General features: G+C 57.4%; 1 protein-coding gene across 6 annotated transcripts; it reads right to left on the reverse strand.

The window, feature by feature from the left end:
* Positions 1–1,427: 1,427 nt before the first annotated feature.
* On the reverse strand, positions 1,428–26,995 carry TRAF2 (TNF receptor associated factor 2). 6 transcript variants are annotated; one of them, XM_070518267.1, is made up of 11 exons: positions 26,909–26,995; positions 18,152–18,370; positions 17,404–17,482; positions 17,049–17,147; positions 11,116–11,277; positions 9,444–9,518; positions 7,661–7,735; positions 5,536–5,862; positions 4,765–4,942; positions 3,030–3,178; positions 1,428–2,185 (listed from the first exon to the last, which is right to left on the reverse strand). In XM_070518267.1, the coding sequence occupies exons 2-11, from the start codon at positions 18,337–18,339 to the stop codon at positions 1,967–1,969; spliced, it is 1,551 nt and encodes a 516-aa protein (XP_070374368.1). In that variant the 5' UTR covers positions 18,340–18,370; positions 26,909–26,995; the 3' UTR covers positions 1,428–1,966. The 6 variants fall into 6 exon arrangements, with proteins under 6 accessions (XP_070374368.1, XP_014719257.1, XP_044634265.2 ...); XM_014863771.3 differs by having other exon boundaries at positions 17,404–17,509; XM_044778330.2 differs by lacking the exon at positions 26,909–26,995 and adding an exon at positions 19,526–19,546 and having other exon boundaries at positions 17,404–17,509.
* Between the last annotated feature and the right edge of the window lie 561 nt (positions 26,996–27,556).

The following is a 27,556-nucleotide window of genomic DNA, read 5'->3' on the forward strand; positions in this document are numbered from 1 at the left end:
GTGGATCAGCAGTTGCCAGGGGCGGGGGACGGGGGATGTCCTAACACTAGCGTTACAAAGACAGCTCTGTAAAACTCGGCCCTCAGTGGTAGGCAGAGCTTGCTGCCTCCCAGAGAGGTGACAAGGTGGCTGGACGAGACCCGCTCATGGGGTCTTCCTCTGGAGCATTCAGTTTCTCCAGGGGACTCTGGTTTGCCTGCGGGAGCATCTCCCCACAGTGGCCAGCACTCAGCGACGGCAGAGGAACTGCCGCCCTGCAGTTCTGGGTGTAGACGTCAACCCTCTTCTGTGGAGCCCAACCCTGATCTCCTCTGCACTGCGGGGTGGGCATCTTTAGTCCCGAGCTCTTCTGGCAAGTGCTCCAGACTGAGACCCCTGCCCCCAGCTGCCGTGGACAGCAAAAGAGGACCTGGAAGGCGGCTGGCCGCACAGTCTTGGAGCCAACGCCCTTCCATTTCCCGGCCTCTCCCAGACCCCAGGTGCAGGGGTGGCAGCCCCACTGCCCACCTTCCAAAACCGATCTATGAGTCTCACACCTTTAAAATCCAAGAGTCTCGTTTGTGGATATAGAAATGCACAGAAACAAAATTCAAAATGCAGACAGAAGAGGAGGAGAGCTCGTGAGGATGGCGCATTTGAGAGCTGAGTGGTGAGAGGGAAAGGGGAGAAAAGCACTTCGACTTGGCCGCAGTGTTTCTTTTTAATTAAAATGCGTACGTGCGTAACTCAAAACGTGCACACGTGTGCGTGCTGGGAGGTGGACACAGGCGCTTGTTCCATTATTCTCCGTGCTTTTCTATCGTTTAACTTCTCAAAAGAGAGATCTCAGTGACCATGTCAATGGGAAGTCAAACGTGTCATGGGTTCTCTGTAAAGACCCCGGGCAGCCCTAGCCTGAGAACAAATGACCGGTCACTAGTGCAGCTAGGGGCAGACAGTCCTTGGCCAGGACCCCCATGCTGCACCCCACAGGGCTGAGGCCCTGACCCAGGTCTAAGTGGGGTTCAATCCTGTGGCCAGAGTGCTAGCACTGCGGGTTGTTGAGGAAATGCCTGATACCCGGAGAAGGCCTGTTTCCAGGGGCAATGCCACTCATCAGATACCCAAAGACAAACGAAGCCACTGGCCACTCGTCCATGGCAAGGGGTCCCTGCACAGAGGGGCAGGGCAGGCCCAGGATGGGGGGGCATAAGTGTGGCCCTGCTCTCAAGGCAGCCCCTGGGAGGCCTGAAGGAGGAGGAGCTGGTCAGCAAAGAATATTCCAGAAGACAGAACCAGCTTCGCCACAGCCCCAGGAGTGAACTTGGAGTTGGAGACACAGACGGGTGGGACACCTGCAGGGAGGGGCCGTGGGAGGCAGGAAGCCAGGAGGCCCCTGCGGGGGTCACTGCTGCCAAGGCTGGAGCCAAATGGACACCACTCACCACTGATATTCAACGGTTTAATAACGACTTCTCCACGGCCCAACGGCGCAGCTGTCTTGCGGTGGGGCTGACTATGTGCCCCGTACACACTGCGGGGCAGCCAATGGGACGCTCTGAGGACACGGGTGCTCTCGCTGCCCACTGGCCTGGCCAGGCTGGCCCAGCAGAAGCTATCCTCAGGGCAGCAGCCTGAGAATGTCCCTTCTCTCCAGAAGCTGAAGGGTGGGGCTGGGCGCCAGAGAGCTCCTCGTGTGGCTGGATTGGGGGTGGCCCCTCTCCTCGTAGCCCTCCCTGCCTTCTGCTCGCCTCACCCCCCCAGCCACTCCTGCTACATACCAAGAGCTCCGAGCACTTGCATAGGACGGCTGGCCGGGAAGCCCACACGGGCCCACGGCCCACTCCACATGGCCTGGGCTGAGGCCTCTGCCCAGGAGGCAGCCCCTCCCCACAGGTTGTGAACACAGCAGGCGCCTGCCCACATTGAGGCCCAGGCCTGACGTGGTAGCTCCTCAACCCCAACCCCTGACCCTGGCGAGAGGGGGCTAGAGCCCCGTCAGGTCCACGATGGCCTTGATGAAGATGGCGTCATCGCGCACATAGGAATTCTTGGCCTCCATCTTAGAGACAGGGCAGAAGAGAGGGCAGCCGCTTGCAATGTTCATGTCACTGACAGGCCTCTGGAAAGAGGAGGAGGTCACGTCGGGCCTGAAGGCATCGATCACATGCTCCCGATTGTTCTGGTCAAGCAGCATTAAGGTCACCTGGGAGGAGAGCGTCCCCGCAAGGGACAACACTGTGAGTCAGAGGCCCACCAGCTCTGGCTCCTGCGGGCCTAGATGACTGGACAGCAGGCAGCCAGATGCACGTCCCCACGGCAGGTGCCCTGCTCTGCAGTGGAGCGCTGGGACCACTGCCACCACGTGTCAGCCCTTATCTGGGTCATTTGTGACCATTCTGGAATCTTCTATCCACTGACACCCAGGATCTGAAGCTGAAGCCTACCTAGCGCTATGGAACTGTGCTCATTTGTGCTTTTTCTAAGTCATACTCATCGACAGATGCTTTCTCACCAAAGAGAAAGCCCACTCTCAGAGAGTGCCCACTGCCCACCCTGAGGACAGCACTCATCAGGGAGGAGCCACAACTGCCTGTGGCGCCATCCACCCCAGTGCTCTGCTCCACTCCCTCCTCCACCGCAAGGGCCACAGGGCTGCCCCAGCGTTGTAAAAGGAAAGGACAATTCTGTACTGACCTCATCCCTAGATCTTCAATTCCTCAACCAAAAATGAATTCTAGTTGTCAAAGTAACAGATTACATCCTCAAATAAAGACTCTTTAACTGCATTCCTTCCTTTGAAACGAACTCTCCAAGGTGGCATTTTTAAGTGCTGGTCCTGAGTGGCCATGAGATAGCAAGCAGCCCCAGTCATGACCAGCACTTGGAAGCTGTGGAGCCAACTAGGCACCACCAGAGCGCCCCACACACTGACAGTGACCCGCCTGCAGGCCCCGGGGCCAGGAGCCCAAACACCCATCCAGACCCCCACAACAGCCAGTGGGGCTCCCAAGTGCCCCCAGAGCAGCTGCGGGGAAGGCCTTGCGCACCTTTTGGTTGAAGGGCCACCGCAGGAGGGCGTCGTTGGGGCCCTTCATCACCACAAAGAAGAGAGACACATGTGTCCCACGCCCAGTGCCATCTCCGTTCAGGTAGATGCGCAGACACATCTTGTAGCCGTACCTGCTCGTGTAGAAGGCTGTGGGGGAAGGTGCTGGTGAACCACGCCCCAAAGGACGCGCGTCCTACCGGCCACCTTCCCCGGAGAGACAGAGAAAGTGCTCAGGTCTGTAGCCACAAAGAGGGAACTTTTTTCTCAACGAATGGAGAATTAGTTGCTAGTCAAAATAAACTTCTTAAAAAAAAAAGTAGTAATTAGAAATAGCGTTTTTAAGAACCCTAACGTAAATTGGCCATGTGTGAACTAGCCGTGAACCTGAGAGGCGGCTGCAACAATGCCTGAGAACCACTGCTGGGGCTCCGGGCAGAGGGGCCTGGCCTGGAAGAGACGACAAGAGGCTGAGAACCCGGGCTGAGCCACAGCCAGCGGCTTTCACACCCAACAGGGTGCACAGGAAAAGAGTGACAGCCAGGCACGTGGTGGCTGCTGCTTCTAACCCACAGGACGCGGCCCTGAGCAGAGGCCACGTGCAGACAGCAGCCAACGGCCTCCTCTGCCTCCTCGCTTGCGCCTCCAGAAACCACTTCCGTCAGCTCCCTGGACTCCCATCCATTCGCACCCAGGATGTGCCAGGCGGGTCGGGCCAGGCAGCCTCTGCCCAAGCAGAGACCAATGTCTATCAGGAGCACATCACGGGACCACCCCAACAGGAGCTCACACTCGGCTGCCAATCCTTTCCCCCAGGTTCTGTTTCAGGTTTTGTCAGAGCAGAACTCACAGGAAATCTGCAGCAGCAGGTGCACTGTAGCTGCCAAGGGAATGTGTGAGCACAGTGGCGCCCGCAGGGCCAAGCCCAAGAGGACGGTGCCCGCACAGACCGCTCCCCTACTGCGCGCCCAGCTCAGGAAGACAGCGTGTGGGCTCAGGCCAGGACACGCCACAGAGGCAGCGGCAGGTCCAGCACACCAGAGTTATGCTGTGGGTCAGCCCACAGCCCCTGCGCTGATGGCGCGTTACCTTCTCTTCCTGCCCCGTAAATTCAAACAGCAGAGGAGCCCACAGCGCTCAGCCCCGGCCCTGGAGCCCACGGCCTCAGCAGCAGATGTGCCAAAGTAAACATTCAGTGAAGGGCATGCAGGGCACCTCCTGCCAGCGGTGGTCGTCCCTGGGGGAGGCCACAGCACAAACAGCAGGAGCCTTGAGGCAAGTGCCTCGGGACAGGCCGCACACGCCGCCTCCTCCACCCCTCTCCAGCAGCACCTCCCTTCAGAGGAGACACTCTCAGCACCCCTAAGGAGACCCACAGCTGGGAGTGGAAAGCAGCGATGTGAGAAACAACCAGCAGCATGGGCAGGAGCTGAACGTGGGAGGGGCCGGCCAAGGGGAGGCCCGCAGGGGTGTCCCACCCCGAGCAGCTGCCCTCACCCCGGTCTAGGCCTTCCCTCCTGTGCCCCGCTCTGCCATCCCACCCCACAGCGAAGGCAAGAGCTGAGACGAGGCTGCAGTGACTGCTGGGGCAGAGGAGCTGGGTTGCTGGGAGGGCTCCCACCTGAGCGGGGATGTGCCGCCCCCTCGCCCTCTCAGGGAGGCAGAGCTGCTCCTGGCGTTAACAGGAGACAGCCTTCAGCCAGGGGAGGATGTGGCCGTCTGGGACAAAACAGCACCTGGGGAGAAGATGGCGGGCGTGCGGCCAGCCACGGCTTCCTGGCGCTTCCTGGTGAAGTCAGAGATCTTCCAGATGAATACCCCATCGAAGGTGGACGCCTCCATCTCGTGGACCTTCTGCTCCAAGTCGGCCATCGCCAGGTCCTTCAGGCCAATGCTCCTCTCCAATTGCTGCACCTGGGGGGCACAGGGAGCCCCGTGAGGACGTGCACCTGCTGGGGTGCCAAGCAGGAGGGGGCCAGGGGCTTCACCCAACTCTACTTCCATGGAGACCACCTTCCATCTCACAGGAATGTGCTTATAAAATTACCCCCATGCCCATCTTTCCACAAGTTTCCAGCAGGACGGCCATCTCCCGGTGCTCCTGAGGCTGCACTGGGCTCAGGCTCTGTCAGGTCAGGCCTGTCTCCACAAGACCCCTAACCCTACCCAGGCCCAAGGTTCAAGGGCTCAGTGTCAGGAAACACACTCACAGAACCCACACCAAGCATGAGGAATGTTCCCATGGCTACCTCTGCCCCACTAGGTTGGAGAAAAGAGGCTGCATTCCCATGGCCTCTAGGAACCCCATGAGTCGGGTCCATCAGTAACTGGGGCTCAGAAAGGGGATCTGCTCAGAGACAGAGTAGACCAAAGCAGAAAGCAAATACCGTGCTGGAAATCAAGGTGCTGCCCTTAAAGCCCTGGCCCTGAAACCCCATGATGCCAGGAGCCTGCCCAAAGGGGTCCCGGGCACCGTGGGGAGACTGCCACCCTGCCCCGGCACTGACCTTGTTACTCAGGGCTTCGATCCTGTCTTGGTCCAGCCGGTGCTGCCGGCCACAGGCCTCGGCGGTCATAGCCACCCTCTCCACCTCCCGGTTCAGGACGCAGACAATGTTCTCAAAGGTAGCCGTCTTCCTCTCCAAGGCCTCACACCTCTGCAGGAGCTCTGCAGCCTTGGAGACCTCCGCCCCTGGGTTCCCCACCTGGCTCTGGCCAAGGAAACTGCTGCTATCTCCCAAGAGGTGCTTTGTATCCAGGAGGACACCCAGCAGCATGGCCAGGTGCTCCTGGAGCCACTTTGCCTCGTGCTCCTGCTGCTTCTCGCTCTCCACCTGCGCAGACAAGACAAGGAGGTTCGCCAGCCCGCACCTGCACTCAGCCCTGACAGGGACCCGAGGCTGCACAGGCCTCAGCAGAGCACGGAAGTGCCTGGAAAGTGAGGTGAAGACCAAGTTAGCAAAGACCGATTTTTCTATCTTGTTTTCCTGCCAGCATTTCATCTGTCACTGTCTAAAGTCAATCGCGTTTCAAAGTACAAACTTTCCTATGTAACTTGCTTGCTCATGTTTAAAGTAACAGGGAAGAATACACCACTACAAAAGTTGCCACAGCAGGGTGGAGGCGGGTGAGAGCGATAAAGCTATGCATCTTCAAACAGTCTTTACTATACAGATCTGCCTCTGCAGCCAAAGTTCTTCCAAACCTTCACAACAAATTTAAAAAATGTTAGATACTCTCAAAAAATCAAAAGTAGAAAGAAACAAATGAACTCCTACGTGAGGCATACCACCCAGAGAGCAGCTCCCCAGTGGCACTCAGACAGGAGACCCCCGCGTTCCAGGGAGCAGCTGCTAGAACTGTTGTGCTCATAACGTGGGAAAGAAGAAACTGTCACTGTGTTCAGGGCCCGAGGTCCCCTGTCAGGGCAACGTGGTCAACACAACACAGGCCCTTAGTGGGAATTAGGCTCATGACGTGTCTTGACCAGTGCACACCCTGGGCCTGCAAGCCGGCCTCTACCAGCCCTGTATCAGGGAACCCCACACCTGAGCAGGAAATGTGCCGGCTCTGTGGCACCTGGAAAAGCACATCACACACAGACTGAGGGATGGCAGGAGGCACCGTCCCTGGTCACTGTTACTAGAAACAAACAAAAGCCAAACGTCTAACACCAAGTATCATCAAGTCACAAATGGCACCACCACCACGGTCACCACCACGAGAAATGCTGCTGGGCTGTTGCTGAGGAGCAGAGTGCCAGGCGTGCCCTAATTCAGGGGGCCCAGGCCCTCAGCTAGCCCGGGGGCTGCACAGTCCCAAACCCTAGAGGAACAAAACAGAGTCAGGGAGGAGGGCAAGGGGCCATGTGGACACAGAGCTGCCCAGGCCTGAGGGAGCCACACGGAAACTGGTAGACGGGCGGCATGCAGACAGGAGGCGGATTAAGGTCCTGGGGTAGGAACAGGTCAGTGTGCTCAAGGACGGCCAGGTCAGTGAACAGGGCAGAGAGACGAGGTCAGAGGCAGCCAGGGCCAAGATCACGCAGGAAGGGACAAGCAGGAAGGGCCACTCAGGCCACAGAGGTGGGGGGGGCCGAGGAGGCAGAGGAGGCGGCGGAGGTACGAGGAGAGGCAGGTGGGATCTGGGAGCCATTGCAGGCAGAGTAGAGAATCTCTGGTAGATTGGACATGATAGGAAGATAAGTGGAGGGTCCAGAACAAGCACCGGGCTTTTGGCCAGAGCAGCTGGGTGAACCAAGGAGCTCTTTTTGGGCAAGGCAGGAGGACAGGGCAGAGGGGGATGGTGGTATGTGGCTGAGGCCTGAGAGGCCCACTAGACATCAGGGGAGGTGTGAAGCACTGACGTTTTCAGCAGACGGGGGAGTCAACGCAGGGCACCTCGAGGTCACCAGGAGGATAAGTGGACGGAGCAGGCTGGGGAGATGGAGCCTAGGACACCTGAGAGCTAAGAAGGCAGAGAGGCAGCCAGGGAGGCGGGAGGGAAACCTGGGGGCCAGGCCAGAGGCCAGGCGGAGACCATGCTCAGGACGTGGGCATGTGGAGACTCCTGCCAGCCTCTGCTCACAGTGCACATCCAGCCCTGGCGGCCCCACAGCAGATCCGCACTCACCATCTCAGGGCAGCCGACAGCGTGGAACCTGCAGGGGACTCGGCATTTGCCACAGGTTCTGACGTGGTCCTGAAACTAGAAGGGCGTGACGTCACAAATGCCATTCCCTCTGCCTGGCCTGTCTCACCACTTCCACCACACCTGGGCCACTGGACCCAGCCCAGCGGCCTCTGCACGCCCCTGCAGAACAAAACCCAACAACCCATTCCAAAGCTGGAGCGCACACACACTCGCACACACGCTCACACAAACCCACTCGTGGTGTCGATAACCGAGGTGGGCATGGGCGGAGGGCCTCATATGTGTGGGCCGTGTCAGAACACCTGTGGAGACCCCATCTCTGGCACAGGCCTCAGCGTCCCAGAGGGCAGCCCTGCCTGTCTCCTCCATCACAGTCTGTAAGACACATCATGTCTGAGGTCCGGGGCCTTGGAGCCGGAAGCCTGGGTTCCAAAGCGAGCGAGGAATGAGGAGCCTCAGCCTGACCAGGGGTCAGACAGCCACAACTGACCTAGTGTGGTGCTGGCCCACAACAACACTGAGACCAACAGAACAGAACATAAAACCCAGAAAGGGGCCAGCTGTGCAGACACTCAGTACTAACACAGGCAGTACGTCGCATCAGTAAAGACAAAGCATGACGTTTTCGTCAGTGGGTGAGGGGCAGCCATGGGATGACTTCAAAGCGGTCCCTCCACCTCCATCCCCAGGGACCTGAAATGTGAGAAAACCAGACCTACAAACACTAGAAGGAAAGGTGATTTCCTCTATGCCCAGGAGCAGGGACAGGTCCCAACACAGAATCAAAATCTAGAAACAGTGACAGAAAAACCTTGACCAGGGTCCCCCAGACAGAAACAAACATGGATGGCCACTTGGCAAGGGGAAGGACAAACAGCTGATGCACACGGAGTCCGGTGCAGAGAGGGGGCCATGAGCCACTGGGAGATGGGGAGGAGTCATGAAGGCTCCCGGTAAGAGCAAGGCACAAGAACTTCAGCCCAAAATTGCTCTGCTCAACCACGCTTCAGTTTCAGAAAGGGAGACGAAAACTACCCTGAGACATGCGAGGTCCGAGGTCTGACCCCACACTCTGCCAGCAGGTGGGGAACACAAACGAGCTCAAAGGCATGCCGAGCCGGCCACACAGAGAGGTGATTTCACTGAGGGCGACTGGATTAGAGGGCACCGGCTGGAAGAGCAGAAAGAGCTGGAAGAAAAGTGATCACCACGTACTTCTTTACTAGCACCATCAGCAGTGACGCTGGTGCTGGTACCATGGAATCATCACATACAGCACAACACACATAAACCATCATGCTCACGTCATTAGGTACGGAGATTGTTTACAGCACAACCTATACACGTGGAAGCTCGGTAAAAATCTGAAGCGGAACCATCAGTATGAACCCACGATGTATTTTCTCTTAAAACAGAGCCAGGATTCCTGCTCTATGACCAAAGTGTTTCACACCAAAGGCTGCGCTGTGGGAAGGAGTGGGGGCAAGGACAAGGCAAGGTGGCCTGCCCACATCTCTGAACCTCAGGATGGCACGGCTCTCACGGGGACGCGCTCCACTTCTGCCCAGGCTTGCGCATCTCTGTCACCAAAAGGTTAACAGAAAAGCAGCCTGCAGGTGGCACTGACACACACAACCAACCACAGGCCGCCGCCTCTCCTTTGGGCACCAGGTTGTAACCCCCACACCACGTGGTACAGGCCCCTCACTGCCAACGCTCGTGCCCATCCTGTCGGTCCTCAGAGGCAGCAGAAACCACTTACCTTCTCGCGTGAGATCTTCTTCTTGCCGCAGCCGTCACAAGTCAAGGGGAACTTGGGGCAGACGTCATGGTGCGCCTGAAAGGGAAATGGGCAGGAGGTCAGAGCCGAGAGACTGGGGATGTGCTGATGCTTGGACGGGGCCTGGCACCCAAGGCATGCCGCACTCCTCATCACTGTCCTTGGCTCCCCTGCTGAGACCACGACCCCTCTAGAGATGGTGCTTGACTTGGGAGGGGGGTCCTGCAGGCACATGCATTAATTTCGAGTTTAGAGCCTCCTCTTCGTCTGGTTGCCCCAGAGCAACACAACAAGGACAAGCCGCTAACAGTGACCGAGAGGAGTGCATCACCACTGCCACCCAACTGAAACGGGCCAACCGGATGGAGAACACTGCCTGGCCCCGAGGCGCAAGGCTGGCGGGACTTCCTGACCAGGACCCGTGAGCAGTTGGAACATCCCCAAGGCCCCTGAGGGGATGCTGCAGGCGCCTGGCGCCTGACGTGCTCTGGCCCTCACCAGGCCTCTGGATCTAACAGCTCATGGAAGGAGGGCACAGAGGACACCTTGGGGAAGCAATCTGCCAAATGCAGAACAGCTGGTTTCTTCAACAAATGGCAAAGAATAAAAGACACCCAGGGAGCCAGCCCTGGTGGCCTAGTGGTTAAGTTCAGCGTGCTCCGCTTCAGCAGCCCAGGTTCAGTTCCTGGGCGCTGACCTGTACCACTCTGTTAGCGGCCACACTGTGCTCATGGCCCACATACTAAAAAACAGGAAGACTGGCATGGATGTTAGCTCAGGGTGAAACTTTCTCAGCAAAAAGAAAAAAGATGCCTGGGTGCACTGTTAAAGATGAAGAGAGACCTCATGGACACAACAATGCAACACAGCAATACATCAATGTGACAGACCCTCATGGAGGTCGGAAACATGGGGACCAGCAAGTGCCAATATGGAGTCTCCATTAAGTTTCAGACGTAGAAGGATGCACGACAGCTCCGTAGAAACGAAGACACCCGTCCATCAGAAACGCATTCTGAGGAATTTGCAGATGAAACGACGGTCTAGGATGGGTTTACTAACAGTCAGCAGGGGCCCGACGCAGCCTGGCGTGTGGTGACGCTGACACAACTGAGCAAAGGGACGTGGGCCTCACACTGCCATTCTGTGTGTGGACTTTTTTCTAAAATAAAATAGCTTTTTAAAATGACTTGGCTTTGGGGCCAGCCTGGTGGTGCAGCAGTTAAGCTCGCACGCTCCCCTTTAGCAGCCTGGGGTTCACTGGTTCGGATCCCAGGTGTGGACCTACGCATTGCTCATCAAGCCACACTGTGGCAGGCATCCCACTTGTAAAACAGAGGAAGAAGGGCACGGATGTTAGCTCAGGAACAATCTTTCTCAGCAAAAAGGAGGACTGGCGGTGGATGTTAGCTCAGAGCTACTGTTCCTCAAAAAAACAAAAATGACTTGGCTTTGACTTCATACCTGGCCCAGATCCCCACAGAGAACCCTCTACCCACACGGCCGCATGACAAGGGCCGAGCCCAGGTGACAAGAGGGGAAAGTGCCAAACTGGCCCCAAGGGCACAACGTGAAGCTCAGTGTCATGGTGACCGCCAAGGCCAGGCCAGGCCAAAACCAGGGTTCCTGCGAGGACGAGCCAGAATGCCCTCACCTTCATGTCGGCCCAGCAGCAGGGCGCCCGGCAGTGCCTGCAGCTGAGGCTTCTCTCCGGGCACTCGTGCTCCAAGTGGTGCTCCTTCTCGCCAAGGCGCACCAGGCCTTTACACGCAGGGCACTCGGTCAGCATGAACGGGCAGTGTCCTTCATGGCAGCTCTGTCAACAGAGGGAGCAGAGTGTCAGCAGAGCACGTGGCAGGACAGCCCCGGCTGCCACAGAGATGGCTGCCCTGGCTGAGGCTCCCAGTTTGGTTTCAGTGCTGGACCCTTGGGACCCTGCCATCAACCCCACAAGTGCCCGGCGAGGGGCACTACACCAAGTGCCAAGAATCCATTCACTATGACACCTCTGCTCCAGATGAGAGACTAGGACCCAATTCCAAGCTGGTTGCACCCCACTCACACCACGACCCCAGGAACGTCCCTGCCTGGGCCTCACCCATGGGGCACAGAGGGGACTGCTCCAGAGTGACATTCAGGGACAAGAGGACCACTGGCCAGACAGGGAGAGGGGCCCCAGAGGGCTGGGATGGGGGACGGAGTGCAGAAAGGCAGGAGCAGAGGGACGGCACCCAGAGAGGGGCAGCAGAGCCAAGGCCTGAGGCAAAGAAAGTCTGGCTGACAGAAGCACAAAGATCGCTGGACGCCGGGCAACCAGGCCCAGAGCGGGACAGATTCTAGGTGGAAAGAAGCAGAGGAGTGATGAGAGCCGACGTGCTGTGAGGAGAAGGGGCCATGGGAGCCAGAGCAAGCAGCAGAGACACAGCTCAGGAGCCCACCCACTTGTCCCCACGGCCACTTGTCCTCAAGCCTGCTGGTCCCAACCCCACTCATCCCAACCCTACTTGTCCTCAAACCCACTGGCCCCAACCCAGCTCACCCCCAGGTCCACTCATTCCAACCCCACTCATACCCAACACTGCTCGGCCCCAGGCCTGCCTGTCCCCACGCCCGCTCGTCCCAACCCTGCTCGTCCCCACGTCCACTCATCCCAACCCCACTCCTCCTCACACCCGCTTGTCCTCAACCCTGCTCATCCCAACCCCACTCATCCCCAACCCTGCTCGTCCCCAGGCCTGCCTGTCCCCACGCCTGCTCGTCCCAACCCTGCTTATCCCCAGGCCTGCCCATCCTTACGCCCGCTCGTCCCAACCCTGCTCATCCCCAGGCCTGCCCGTCCCCATGTCCACTCATCCCAACCCCACTCCTCCACACACCCGCTCGTCCTCAAGCCTGCTCATCCCAACCCTACTCATCCCCAACCCTGCTCGTCCCCAGGCCCACCCGTCCTCATGCCCATTCATCCCAACCCTGCTTATCCCCACTTCCAAGCTGGAGCTGGCTGAGCCCCACTCTCCTGGAGCTGATGCCTGGAGAGGCAGAGTCCCAGCCTTGGGCTCTCTGGGTGACAGCGTCCCAGGAGAAGGGTCAAGTGAGGCAAGGCCCAGGAAAAGCCAGGGCTGTGCAGAAGGACCTGGAGGAAAGAGGGCAGGCACCTGGCTCAGGTCAAGAGTGGAGAATCTGGAAACTGGATCCAGCCACATCTCAGGCTTTGCTGTGGAAGAGCCGCACACAGAGGGATCTGCGGACCAGGATGGTCCTGTGGGTGGACTGGGAGGGGCAGGGCGGGAGGTGGGAGGTAGAAGAGGTGAGAAGGGCAGGCCCAGACTTGTGCTGGGGCCCCATGGATGTGCCCGTGAACCAAATGCCTCTGAGGCAACAGGAAGGATGTGTCAGTCCTGATCCCTGCCCTGCAGGGGCCATGAGCTGAAGAGATGGACAGAAACTGCAGGGAACTCTTGGGAAAAGTGTGCTGTGAAGGCGATGAGAAGCAGGTCGAGGAACCGGGAGCTGAAGGTTGGTTTGCTAAGTTTTTTTATTGTGGTAAAATATACAACATAAAATTCACCATCTTAACCACTTTTAAGTGTACAGCTCAGTGGCACGAAGCACATTCACAATGTTGTGCAGCCGTCCCCACCATCCATCTCCAGGACACTCATCTTCTCAAACTGAAGCTCTGTCCCCACTGAACACTCACCCTCTCTCCTCCCCAGCCCTGGCACCACCATCCCACCTCCTGTCTCTGGGTTGCCTCCTCTCGGCCCTCACGTGAGGAGTCCTACAGGATCTGTCCTTTGGTGTCCGGCTCATCTCACTGAGCACGACGTTAAGTTTTAGGTCAGATGTGCTAGAGCTCGTTTTGCGCGTCCACGCAAAAAACGTGAAGAAAGGGAGCCTGCGGGGAAGAAGGAGGTCACTGCGAGAGGACAGTTCCGGACAGGCCAGAGCCAGAGGAGGGCCCTCCACCATAGGGTCAGCATCTCCACAGAGATTTGGGCTGGGCCCCAACAAGCTGGGCAGCTCTGCCAAGACGCCCACACGAGGTGTCAGATCCCAGAGCATGGTCACAGTGGACCTGAGAGGGACGGGCAGGCCCCAGACGTGTGCTGTTTCCAAGTGGCCCCACAGCTTCATGGATGAGGAGCAAGCAGGAGCGACAGGTGAACTCCAGAGGGACGGGGCACACGTGTGGCCCCTCCCAGCAGCACAGCCGTGGTGCAGGGACTTCGGATGTGGTGTCCAGTGGCACCCATGCCTTCTGGAGCAGGCACCCTGTGCCTCTTTTAAGTGTACAGACCTCCTGCATGAACACACGCCAGATCAAACGCCACGTGCCCAGCTAGCCTCCCTGGGGGTCCTAGGGCAGCCCAACAGAGCATCCTAGACCTGCCACGTGAGGCCCTGGCCTCAGAAGGACACAGACCAGCCACAAAGGCAGGCCCAGACGGGACCAGGTGCACAAAGCCCTTGATGCTGTAGCAGAGCAGAGGTGAGACCTGGCTCCCAATGGCTCTCGTTCAACTTCCCCGGGGAGGAACCCTGCCACCGTCACCGCAGCCGCTTGGCTGACCCACCACTCCTTGTCGACAACTCTTCAAAGGCTCCCGGCAGGGCCCACGGCCCAGCCCTCCAACACCTCCGTTGCACTCAGCCCGAGCGTAACTTCCTTGAGCCCCAGGGCACCCCGAGGCCTCTGACATATGGATACCACGTACCCTGCGACCACCCAACGGGCAGGGCCTTGCCCGGGACACATTGAGCAAGTGATAACCAAACTGACCAAGCGAGGGGCCTCAGAAATGAGCATGGGTCATGAAGAGAAAAACTGCACATCCCGTCTGGGTACCTTGGACTCAATTCAAAGAGCATCCTTTAAAGTGTAATGAAACACCGGGTGAGATTCGGGCAGGGGTGGGCAGCTGAAAGAAGACTGAGCATGCGGCGCTGCTGTCGATGCGCGAGGGCACACAGACCGTCCACTGACTACACTCAGCCCACACTGCTCGCTGCTCACACCTGCCACATGGCTGACATTCAGGACGTGGCATTCCAGTGGCCCCAGGTCCAAGTCCAGAACAGGTACCCTGCACCACCCCCCTCACAGGACAGCACTTGCTTCGGTGGCTCCCCATCCCTCAGATGCCCAGAGAGAAGCACACGCTTCAGAGAAATCAGCATTTATTCAGCCAGAATTCAAACGCATGTTTAAGCAAGCAGAGCATCTTAATTCTGAATTCACTGGGACATGTAGGGAGACCAAGCATGCTGGACTCTGCCTGGCCTTCCAAGCGTGATTTTCCTCTAACCTGCTAACCTCTCCCGGTCCCCCTCCTCTGGAGCCCCAGGCCCTTCCTCCAACGTCTCGTCTCATCTCACATCGGGGGAGGGCAGCTCAGCTCTGCCATCAGCACTTGGCAGGAACTCCACAAACATCTTTGAACTGCAGTTTCCAATCATTGGGTTCTTAGAAAATACTGGACGTCATTGCAAAGGAAAAACATATTCAAGACTAACCAGGATTTTCCCCATCTTTCCACACTTTTCAAGTAACTCAGCCACAGCACCAGCATTTCACAACACCACCCCAATCTGGAGCCACCCAAAGGGCAGACGTGTTGGCTCAGAGAGGAGAGTGAGGCCGTGGCCATAGTAGAGGTGGTCACACCTGTGCCCTGAGGCCTCGATCTTGCCCCACCCTATGGCCTTCACAGCCACCAAGAAGCCTGATCAATATATCAAAGGCGAGTGTCCCAGAGCAGCGACCGCCCCCCACGTGACCAACCCGCCCCTCTCAGGGACTTTCCAGAGCTCTCGGGTTGCAGCCAGGGACTTTCCAGACGCATGCCTGCGGGCCGCCCGCCTAGCCCTCAGGCGGAGGCCCACAAAGCTGCTGTCTGCACCTTGGGCCTGGTAGGCAGCAGAAACCCCAGAGGACCTGGGAGCTGTGGATCATTCCACCTGTCCCCAGGGGTCTCTCGGTCCCCTCACCATGGCCTACTCCCTGCACCACACATAGCAACATCACCCGCCCTTGCACATGCACCATGGTGGCCTCTGGGCCATCTGAGACCTCCATGCAGGGAGGCGGAAGTCACTCACTCCCAGAAAGGGTGCAGAAAGGGTGCAGGGAGCCCAGAGTTGCTCAGCTTCCAGGCCTGGGGAGCCCGTCAGAAGGAAAGTGCATGTCCTTGTCCACTCCACCAAAGGCTCCTCCCCAGAGTCAGCCAACCGGCCCTTTTAGCAAAACACAGCTTAGAGCCCGAAGACCATGAAGTCAGGTTGGTTGAGACAACAAGAGAAGCGCAGTGCACTGGGCCAGGAGCAGCAAGGCAGAAGCCCGCCAGAACCAGGATCCTGATGCCAGACCCAATGGGCCCTCCCCCACCATTGAGACTCTGTCACAGTCCAGTGCCCACACCACAGCAGGGGGGCTTCCTGTGTCCCAGGCAGCCCTGGGCGTGAGCTCACCTGAACATAAAAGAGGCAGGGTTCCACAGAGACAGCCCCTCCGGCCTCCCCACTTGGAGGGCCCGACCTGCTCCTCTGCACCACTGAGCACAACTCTCCAGCCCCAGCAGCCACCACTGCACTTCCTGTCTCTGAGTTTGACTGCTCTAGGGCCCTCACAGGAGTGGAATCCCACAGAATTTGTCCTTCTGTGACTGGCTCCTCTCACTGAGCAGAATGCCTCAAGGTCGATCTGTGCGGTACACGCGTCAGGACTACCTTCCTTTCTACGGCTGAACACTGACCCACGGCGTGACGGGACCCATCTTGTTTGTCCCCTCATCAGTCAGCGGGGACTTGCTACCGTGAACAGTGCTGTTGTGAACACTCGTGCACAAGCAGCAGTCGGAAATGTAAGTTATTTAAAGGGTGTTCATTAAGAAGGGTAGACGACCAAACAACTGAGTGAGCTGTGGGGGGCTGGATGAGCCCTGGCGCCTCTCGGCCTGCACGGCGCAGGGTCCACTGCCTGATGCTGACCACATAGAAATCCCAACGAGCCGATGCACGGACACAAGCCAGTCTCGCCTGGCAGAGACATGAGCCACGGTGAAGACATGCACAGTGACCGCTGCCCCCTCACTGGCCAGACGCCCTTCTGCGAGCACAGAACAAATGTGCAGATGACCTCCGCACACTCTAAGGTCAACACAATTCCAAGTGAAAAAGCCCTTGTGTGAAGACACAACAGAAAGATCCCGCCACGCAAGAAAGCTATGGCTTCCTGCACGCACAGGGAGATGCTGCAGCACACTCCCAGGCCAGCACTAGGTCCTGGCACACGTGCCACCTCAGTGCCACCCCACCACGGCAGGAGGACTGTACCCCATTCACACCAGGAAACAGGCACAGAGCGGGTAATGCCACCCAAGGCCACACCACATGGGTTCCACGGCACAGGTCTGTGCTCTGCACAACTTGAATGTCTGATGGACATATTGTAAGGAGCTGCTGCACCCCTTCCACAGACATCAGATGGGCTTAAACCCTGCAGGTGTCACGCAGGCTCTGGAGGGACTGCTTTGGGGGAGGGGCATCGGACTCTGGGAGGCTGGGCCAGCACAGGGAGGTCCCTACCTCGTACTCTTTAAGGGTCCCCTTCCAGGTGCAGCCGTCGCTGGGACAGACAGCCGGCAGGCTCTCCACCTCCCTGCGGGCGGCGTTGTCCGGGAAAGCCTGCAGAGAGAGCGTCCCTGCCATTAGCCTCCTCCGGGTCACCTGCTGCCACCCCGCGCAACCAGCACCGGAGCCTCCTGGACGCAGCTCTCAGGGTCCGGTCACCTGTCCACGCAGCCACTCCAACCTCTAGACATCCCTGCCGCAGGGACAGGTGATTGCCAGCTGCTGACATTTCTTTCGCCACCCGTGTTATTAAAGGAATTAACACTTTCTGTTCTTTTCGACATTTTTAGCTTCAAGACTGTTCACTTACCGAACTGCTTTCTAAAATCGAAATGCCTTCTTCATATATGCCCTCATGCACGCAGGCAGCACAGTTCTGGGGCCCGGAGCTGGAGGGGGGAGAGGGAGACGGCCTGCTGTGAGACCGACGCGAAAAACAAGTGAGCGTCCCTCCCTCGGTCCAAACCCAACTCCACACCTCCATCCCATGACCTCCTCATCCGTCCTCAAGTCACAACAAGCGCACGTCAACTCTGTAACATCTAAAACACTGAAAACAGGTGAGGATCGGAATCCTCTGACGAAGGATCATTCTTTCCATTGTTAACAACGGCGCTCTCTGAACCACTCACCACTCAGACAGACTCCCCACAACAAGGTGCTGCTCCTCTCACCTCCCGACCAGCCGCTGATGCCACTCAGACCAGACGGGCAGCCCTACTTACGGGCAGGCCCCATATAGGGACTCGAGCATGTGTTAATCAGTTAGAGCCACACACCCAACAAGCCAAACGTCACACGAGCCATAAGTGTAATTTTAAATTGTCTGGTACCCACGTTAAAATCAAGGAGAAGCAGCAAGGAAACTAACTGTATTAACATGTTTTATTTCACGCCTCCGTCCAAAGCAGCACCGTGTCAACACGGAGCCCATCTTGTTAAGTCACTGACTTGATGTCCCTGTTCGCAGTGAATCTCTGCCATCACGGAGCGTTCCACATGGAGCCACCCCGTGGAGCAGCCCTAAGGCAAACCCTGGCAGCTGGCCACCCGCGTACCTCAGGATGCTGGTCAGGCAGTAGGAGCAGTAGCGGTGGCCACACTGTGCCTGGAAGGGTCTGCGCAGGACGTTCTTGCAGGCCGAGCACAGGTACTTGTCCTCCAGCTTGGTCCCCAGAAGGGTCTTTGAGAAGCCGGGCTGCAGCAAATCTAGGGAGCCAGGAGGAGTCACACTAGCTGCAGCCATGAGAGCCGCGACCCCCGTGAACTGCCAAGCCCTAAGGAAGAAGAGAGCGCGTCACGGTGGGTCCTGACGTGGCGGTAGCTCCACTCTAGAGTGATCCTCCAGGGAAAATAGCCCTGCCAAGTGGTGATAACTCTGCTCATCAAGCTGACCCGTGGTCAAGAATCTGAGAAGGAGGATTTTTACACCCTGGGACGCCTTGGAGACAATCTAGTCCAACCTCCTGCTACAAACACGGAAACCAAGGCTCAGCCAGGGTGGCGACCTGCCCACGCTGCACAGCTGACACCCACACGCCCACCCCGCAGCCGTGGATCAGTCGCTGTCCTCAAGGTCACCCATCCCAGGCGTCCGTTCCCAGGCCAGCATGCTGTGACCCACGGATGGAACGCGTGCCTGCATCTGAGCTCAGAGGACACCACCTTCCTGTTAACCCTAGTGATCAGCAGTTCTTGATTTTTGTGCCTTTCCGTCTCCCCTGAGGTTCTTACGATAAGTACGCTTTTAGAATGGTGGATGGTGTTTTCAATAGACCTTACAGAGCAGCCTGGTGGGACAGTCCCATCTGCCGGTGCTCAGGCCTTGGGCAGTGCCCAGGAGATGGCCACACCACCCAAGGGCCTCTCCGACACCAGCCCTGAGACCAGGTGTGCAGCCTGCCTGGCATTGCTCCTCTGCTCCCTGTCTACCACAGCCAGTGTCCCTCTCACTTAAGAGCCACCCTCTGCTGTCCACTAGGTCTTGCCAAAGCCCCTGTGCCAAGGCTACCAAGATAGGCGAGTTGAGGTAGAGGAGAGGTTCCCATAGCACTCAGAGACATTGTGTGGAACTTACTGTTGGACACCCACAGTCTCAAAAAGCCACAAGAAATTGTACCCGTTAACCTTTGAAAAAGGGCAAGCACCCTACAGCCCCTGAAGACGAAGCACTGTCAACTCAGAAAAACTCGAGACCCAGGAAGACCGTCCCAGCCTCCTTTGCGGACACTCCAGAGCTTCGTTCCCAGCACACCCTTGGAAACACATCTCATGTGGATCCGTGAGGGGAGCACACCTGCTTCCAAGCCATGACATGATGAAACTCGAGACCCAGGAAGACCGTCCCAGCCTCCTTCGCGGACACTCCAGAGCTTTGTTCCCAGCACACCCTTGGAAACACATCTCATGTGGACCCATGAGGGGAAGCACACCTGCTTCCAAGCCATGACGTGACGAAACAACACGTCCTTCCAGGAGGAGAGAGGGTCTGCACGGGGCAGCGACTGCATTCACAAGGCGATGTCACTGTCCTAGGCTGGTCTGACACAGCGGCAAACAGCAACAGATCACCGGTGAGTCGTCTTCCATGTGCAGGGCAAAGCCTCTTTCAATCAATGCTTTCGGATTTGGAAATTATGAGGCTTTGATTTGGACCACACTCCACAGCTCACAGACTATTTTTAGAACCTGCATTTACTCCTCAAACCACCCAACAAAAGGGATGCTATGTCCATGGTCACTCAGAGAAGGGCACACCTCTGCCCCTTACTCACTGGCAGGTCCTCACACCCCTCTCACAGGTGGGTGTGCCTGGGTCCCTGGACACCCATCCACCCATCTGACACCTGGGGGATTCCATTCTCGCCAGCCCTCACAGCACAGATGTGTAAGACTAGAAGCTGCCACTTATTAACAAAACCTTTTGGCAGAAGATCTAAACAACAAGTCCCGAGAACTCAGAAATGCGCTAACAGCGCTGGCCGGAGCAACTGAGGAGGGAGGACCCCTCGGCCCATGTTTTTCAAGGCCCCTTTGTGATATGCTACACACAGGAACGTACCAGAACAGAGGGCCCACGAAAGGATATTTACCCTGGCTGAGAGGTATTCTGTATCTTCCACTTTCTTTGCTGTTTCTGGTCGTGCTACTGAACTGACTTCATGAACCACTAATGTTTAAAAACCATTGCCCTGAACAACATGAGACAGAGGGATTTTTATTTTTAAGTATCACTAGTTAAAAAAAAAAAGCCATATTCTTGAGGTGAAAACACTGTTTTGTATTTGCTATGTTACATAAAAGGTAAGGGACGCTGTGTTTCACCCAGGGAAGGCAAGAAGGTGCAATAACGGCGGGGGCTGGGGCCGCAGCGAGGACAGGGCAATGCTTCCCTTTCTGCAGTCTCCTTGAGCAGCTTCCCGCAGCGTCTGTCGTCTGTCAGGAGAGGCTTTCCTGAGATTTTATTCTTTCACAACCTAACACAGCCAGGTCTGCTTTTCGGCCAACTGACCACACCTTCTGTGACACACTGAATCTATTTTATTAATCCATTGACTTTTACTCCTGTTAGACACAACCACAAAAATGGTCTCTTTCTTGAGTGACAAAAAAGGGACAGTCTCAACACACAGCTGGGCCTCGACTTCAGTCCATCCATTCCTCAGTGACTTCATACACGCTGCCTTTTTTGCAGTCACAACTACCTGCCCTGGATGGAAGGCAAGGGTTGTCACTCCTGTTTAAATATGGAGAAGTCAGCAGGGGAGGCCGAGGAACCGGCCAAGGGGGGCGCCCGCAGTCCCGCTCTCAGAGTTCTCAGTGCCTACGTCCTTAACTCTTTCAGTCAAGTCTCATTTATAAATGCATTTTAACTTTTAAGAACTGTTATGGAAAACAACATACAGACTCAAAAGCGCTGTTAAACGTGACCCTCGGAAAGCCATCAACACGTGAAGGCCTGCTGCCGTGGGAGCACTCGCCCAACCTCAGCAGAGGGCTCCGGCCGGCGCCAGCCCCACGTGACTGTGCTTGGAGGCCTGCACATGTCCACCGACCTGGACTTACCCAAGGCTCGGGGACCCCCCAACGGACCCCCATGGCCAGTGGCACCCACCCAGCCCCAAGACAGCTTGTGTACTTGGGATCACAGACGTGAGGGCAGGTGTGACAAACCTCCTGGAACCAAAGCGGGCGACTGGTCCTTTTAAACTTCCAGTTTATTCTCCAAATCCTGACTCTTTCAGGTAAGTTGGTTAAAAACAAGAACAATATTCATTTGCAATGACTCACATGAGTGTGTGAGTACTCCCGGCCAGCCCAGCCCTGATTTCACACTTCACACATTTCCAAAACTACTCTCCAGACGAGAATGCACTAACGTCATGCAACAGACTGACATGTTGTTAAGAGGGCATTTCTACCACATACAAAACAGTGTTCACGGAATAACCAAGTTATACGAAGTTGAAGGACAGGAAAAACTAATCTATGACGACGGAAGCTGGGACAGCAGTTCCCTCTGGGGCTGTGATATTGCGATATGATAGGTATTTGGTCGTCTTCTCGGTTCCTGGCACAGAGCTCGCTCCCAGAACCCCTGGGATTTCCTGAGTGACTGGGGACAGAGAAGCATCTTTTGTTATTCATAGCCACTTCCACCACCACCCCCAACTCCACCTGGGGAGGAGGGGGAGACATGGAGACAGATTTAATCACCGATGATTAAGGATTTCATCAATCACACCTTCCTAACGCAGCCCCCATGAAACCCTACGCAACGGGGTTCACAGAGCTCCGAGGCTGGCAAACACGCCACAGCGCTGGGTGACTGGTACGCTGGAGAAGGCATGGAAGCTCCACACCAATCCCCATACTTTGCCCTGTGCATCTCTTCCATTTGGCTGTTACATGTAAGGGTTTCCCTGAGTTCTGTCAGCCGTTTTAGTAAATTACTGAACCCGAGGAGGGGGTCATGCGAACCCTCAATTTATGGCCAGTTGGTCAAAAGTATGGGAGGCCTTGATTTCCGACAAGTATCTGAAGTGGGGGGGCAGTCTTGTGTGATGAAGCCCTTAACATGTGAAGTCTGAGCTCGTAACTCCAGGTGGTTAGTGTGAGAACCGAGTTAAACTGCAGGACACCCAATCGGTGTCTGCCAAGAAACAGAGAATTGCTTGATATGGAAAAACCTAAATATTTGGTGTCAGAAGCACTGTGAGTAGAGAAACACAGAAGTTTTCCATTTAGGGGGTCACTGTTACCTACAAAGGGCAGGAGGAGGCCTTCTGGGTGCTAGAAATGACTGTATATAGACAAAAGTGCATCTGGTTGTACACTTGGGATTGGTACATTTTGCTGTATACCTCAATTAAAAAGAAAAACGGAGTTTCTATTCCCGAAGAGTCAAAAAAGATGGTGAAATCCCTAATTATGGTATACCCATGCATGTTTATCCAAAATAACCCTGCCTCATAATGTTAAAAATAGCAGAGCAACCTCAAAAACAGGTTTTGACATGAAAGAGGCCCCCCAGGTGAGGCCGCAGCTCACTCCCGCCTCCCCACCCCCCAGGTGAGTAGGGGCATCCAGCACCCCATTGTTGTTCTGCCGTTTCCTTCACTGCAGGTGAAGCTGGGCTGCACACTGCCCTCACAAGCCTGGGTCCTTCACAGCAGGAGGACCCGGGAAAGGGCCATCCCTGAAAGAAATCACTAAGACCCCGAGTTGGAGGCCACCAGGCAGCCGACTCCATCATCCTCAGTCTGGTGTGTGAGGGTGGGTTACTGGTGTCAGTGAATAATTCTCAAGAGGGCAGGCTGTATCGTCACAACAAACCCATGTCAAAGCAGATACTGGAGCACCTGGCTGCTGGGGGTCACCGTGCTGCCGGCAGACACAGTGGTTCAACCCAGGGGCCTCATCCTATGATGCCCCCAAGTATCAGGGACTGAACTTCCCAAATTCATGTTCCCACTGACAGCCCACCTCTACTTTGTATGACATCAGGATTCCACGTCACGTCAGATTTCACTTGGTTCCACCCAGTTCTAACCCGCCTGTGTAACAAGCCTATTTAAGCAATATTCAAGAACTTTAATCTGCACACAGCCATGAGTATGAGGCCTCCCCAGTACTAGAAATCCACTTTAAAATCATAATTCCAAACTGAAGTCCATCTTTTTTCAGGCTCAACATAACACCAGTAGTGGCCTAGTACCCACTAATCACCCAACAAGTGTTTACACTAAAGCATCATAAGCAAACACCGCGGGTGAGGACTTTTCCAGTGTTACCAAGCTGCCTCATACTTACCCACGCAATCAACATATTTAGTTTCTCTTATTGAAAACTCCGTGGTCAACAGGTCAATAGGGAGAGACCAATTAATTACAATGTAGCCATTCTATCCCCTTCGAAGTCAACTTCCTCTCACCACACCCAGACAACCACCTGCTCCCCTGGCCTATCTCCCTGACCTCTGAGCATGGGTGTCCAGAGAGCTCACTGGAGCTGGGCCCCTGCATCAGCCCACGCAGCACCCCATCCCCCTCAGCCGCTCAAGCCAAATTCTTGCAGAGCGCTCTCTCTCTCACCCACCCACCTCTTAAGGGGTTAGTAAATCCACGGGCTCTACCCTCTACAAACATCCGGAACCTGACCACACTGCTACTGCCAGGTCCTCGCCACTGTCCCCTGTGACCTGACTCTGCACAGCCTCTCACAGCCCTCCAGGTAGCCAGAGGGACCCTTAACACACAGCTGGGACTCGGTGGCTCCTCCCTCAGACCCCCAGGGCTTCCGGGCTGCTCACCCTCCTGAATTCCAGCTGTCTTCCCCCTAGCCCACCCACATGAGGAGGCCTTCCCTGACAACCCTCCTCAAAACGGCTCTGTGCTGGCCCTCCCTCCTGCCATGGCCCAGCTCACCGCCTCACCTGCTCTCTCTTCTCCCTGGTATTGTGGCATTGTGGGCCTGTTCCCTCTAGAATGTCTTCTCCAGGAGGCAGGGACTTTGAAGGCAGGAGGAGGGACCCAGGGCTGTGCACAGGGTGCATGAGCACCCTCCCTGTTCCCCAGGCTCCCGGCCCCATCCACTGATCCAGCCCTTCCTCCATGCCGCACCACTGGCCCAGCTGTGCCCTGCCCTGCTCCAAAGCGGCACCCTGATCCTGGAACCTGTGCCAGCTGTTCCTTCTACCTGAGTCACCTCATCTACTCCACCTCCTACCCAACCCCTGCTGTGCATCCACCTCCCTAAATCACAACCAGTCCACAAGACCACCTGTCCCAAATGCCATCTCCACTGCCTGCTGGGCCCTGCAGGGGGCGTGGTCTCCACCCTGCTTCGAGCTGGGCACACCACAGCTCAGACCCTGGGGACGGCTTCGGCTGAGCCTCCTCCCCTCACCACCCAGGCTCAGTCCCCCTGGACAGGGGTGGGGCACCGTGGTGGGACACCGACATGCCCTCCCTGTGGACACAAACCCAGGCCTTTAGGGAACGGTCCTCACCAGTCTCAGTCTCCACAAGGAGTGAGCCCGGGGCAGCATGAGAGGACTTGAGAACAGATAGGTGGTGCACCCTGATTGGGACCTTCCTGCCCCTGCCTGTGTGTGCTCGTGCCATGCAACCGTGAAAGCCCACTTGCCACACCATGCTGCCAGTGCCCTCACCAAGGTGGTGGGCGGTGGGCAGGCTGGCACTTCCTACTGCCAGAGGGGGGTCCCAAGCCTGACTCTCAAAACACAAAGCAAAAAGACCTTTTTCTCCCTGAGAAAATGCTTTCTCTGGCAACAACTGACCACTGTAAACCCTGTGCCCTAGCCCCAAATCACGACCATGGTTGAAATAACCTGTTCCTTCAGGTCCCAGAGGAATGACATTCCAGTTTATTTCTCCACTAAGTTTAAAAACTCCTTAAGAGAGACAACCTTGGCTGAAAGCCACCTCCCCCTGCCTCCCTGCAGCCCTGAGGCACGCACACCGCGTCCACCCTGCTCCCTGCAGCCCCTAGGCATGCACACGGCCTTCACGCTACTCCCTGCACCGCAGGTATGTTTCCGGGCTCCTGCCATGGACCACATGTGGTGCTGAGGGGACTGAGGCATCATTCCCAATGCAGTCAACAGGCCGTGGCCACACGGAACAACACAGCCTGGGGTGGCAGAGGTCTGGGAGGCAGGGGGACACTGGAAGGGCATGTGTCACAAACTGGTTGTGTCGGGAGGCGCCTACAGGGTTGTCCCAGGCAAAAGGACTGGCAAGCACACAGGCTCCATGTCACGGCGTGCGTGTGCCTTTGGGAGCCTCAGCGTGGCTGGGCTTTATCCTGAGAGCGAGGGGCTGTGGGAGTGGGAGAGAGGGGGCTGGGCGGGAGGCAGGGGAGCAGCAGTTCAACACGTGAAGAGACAACTGCTGGAAGCGCTGAGCACTGTGGCTGCTCAGCAAAGCCTTTAGGGAAGCAATTCTTAAGTTTTCGTGTTTGAAACTCAAGTAATAGTGAACTTTGTAGTATGTAAGTTATACTGCAACGAAGCTGTTTTCAAAAGAAAAAAACTCAAGCAACAACTTTGGGTTGGTTGGGACTTCCACCTAAAAGCAGTAGCTGAGGCGCTAACCACCGCTGTCCTCAAAGGTGACATGTGGCCGGAGTCTTGCAGGGCCAGGTGTGACCTCTGTGGGCTGGGAGTCAAGCCCCCCCTACCCCCAACTCAGACAAGGGCAGAGCGTCTGCCCTCACACGCACAGCTGTCCTAGGTTCTCCAGTGGCTGACCACCCCACTCTGTGTCCAGAGAGCCTCTCTGGCCCTGAACAGACACGGAGGTTTTCTGAGCCGCCCCACTCCCGGCTCCATCCCTCCCCGCAGCTGCCTCCACTCTGGATCCCATCACGGAGGCCCCTGGATGATCCAGCAAGTTCCATGTCCTCACCACCCATCTCCGGCCTCACTCTCATGGTGGAAACCGGCACCAGCCTCATACAGGCACAGGACATCCCCGACTCCACTCAGAGGCTCCCCAGGCCAAAGGGGCGCGGCTGGAGGCCGACACGAGGGCACCCTAACATTAACTCAACCGACCAAGAAACGCTTCTAGGATCGCGGATGGCGGGTGGGGGCTGAGAACGGGCACAGCAGGTGATGCCCTGAGAAGGGCAGAAAGGCGTCAGGGTCGGGGGCGGGCGGGTAAGCAAGACCGGGAAGGGCGACGGCAGGCAGGGCACTGGGGCCTGGGTCAAAGGCTGCAGGGGGCAGCGGAGTGAGAGCAGGCGGCCGGAGAGGTCCAGCGCCGCCCTGGACGTTCGGGGAGCTCGGCCAAGTCCGAAGCAGGTCAGAGGTCCCACTGGGGTCAGGCGACCCCGCAGCTGGGGTCAGGGAAGGGGTGAGACACCCACCGGCCGCCACCGAGGCTCGGGGCAGGGGTGCGGGGGCGCTGCGCCCCCGGCTGGAGACCCCAGGTCGTGACCTGGACCGTGGACCCCGCGACCTGGACCCTGCGACGTGGACTCGCGTTGTGCCCCCGCACTGTGACGCAGGCCGGGACCCTCGCCCCGGGACCCACGCCGGAGCCGCCGTGGGCGCCCGCGAGCGTTCGCGAACTTTCCTGCTCCCGCCGCGCTCCGACTTTCAGTTTCCGGCTGCCCAGCTCCGAGAAATCCCCTCAGGCCCGCGGGCGGCGGCGGCCCTCCTCCCGGCCCTGCCTCCCCGGCGCCGCGCGCCCCCGGCCCCGGCCCCGGCCCCAGCCCCGGCCCCGGCCGCTGCCCCGACTTCGGCTCCGACCCTCGACCCCGACTGCGACCCAGACGGCCGGACTCACCAACGGTCGCCGCGCGCCCGGAACTGCGCGCCCGCCTTGCCGCCGCCACCACAGCGGACCCGCCCCCGAGCCCGGCTGACGGACTGACCCGGGAGCCTACCAGGAGCGCGCAGGGAGCCGCAGCGGGCGCCTATTGGTCAGATTTCTCCCCCGCCTCCCTGTTCGCCTGACGGACTGACCCAGAGGCCTACCAGGAGCGTCCAGGGAGCCGCAGCGGGCGGTGATTGGTAGGAGCCGCCGCGGCGTGAGTACTTAGGTTGCGGGTTTCCTTTCACAGAGCCGGCCCGGTGCTGGCGCGGCTCCTGGTCCTGCGGCTCCGAGGGCTGCGCGGGCCGCTTCCGCAGGTGCCGCGGGAGGGCGGGACTCCCACGGCAAAGCGCTCGCTGCTGCTCGCCTCCCGCGAAGGGTCATCCCCGGGCCCAGGGCACCGCGGCGGCGCCTTCCCCTCCCAACGCCCTAGTTACATTTACAAGAAAAAGTACCGAAAGACCCCGGCCACTTCAAAGGGATGAAGGCATGCGAGGTCTCCTTTTGGGTACTGAAATGTTCGAGAACTAGACAATGGTGGTGATTGCCCGGTACCGTGAATGTATGAATGACACTGAATTGTATGCTTTTAAATGGAAACATCTAGAAATGAACCAGCGG

Source organism: Equus asinus, chromosome 10 (assembly GCF_041296235.1).
Source record: "Equus asinus isolate D_3611 breed Donkey chromosome 10, EquAss-T2T_v2, whole genome shotgun sequence".
In the NCBI taxonomy this organism is placed as follows: domain Eukaryota; kingdom Metazoa; phylum Chordata; class Mammalia; order Perissodactyla; family Equidae; genus Equus; species Equus asinus.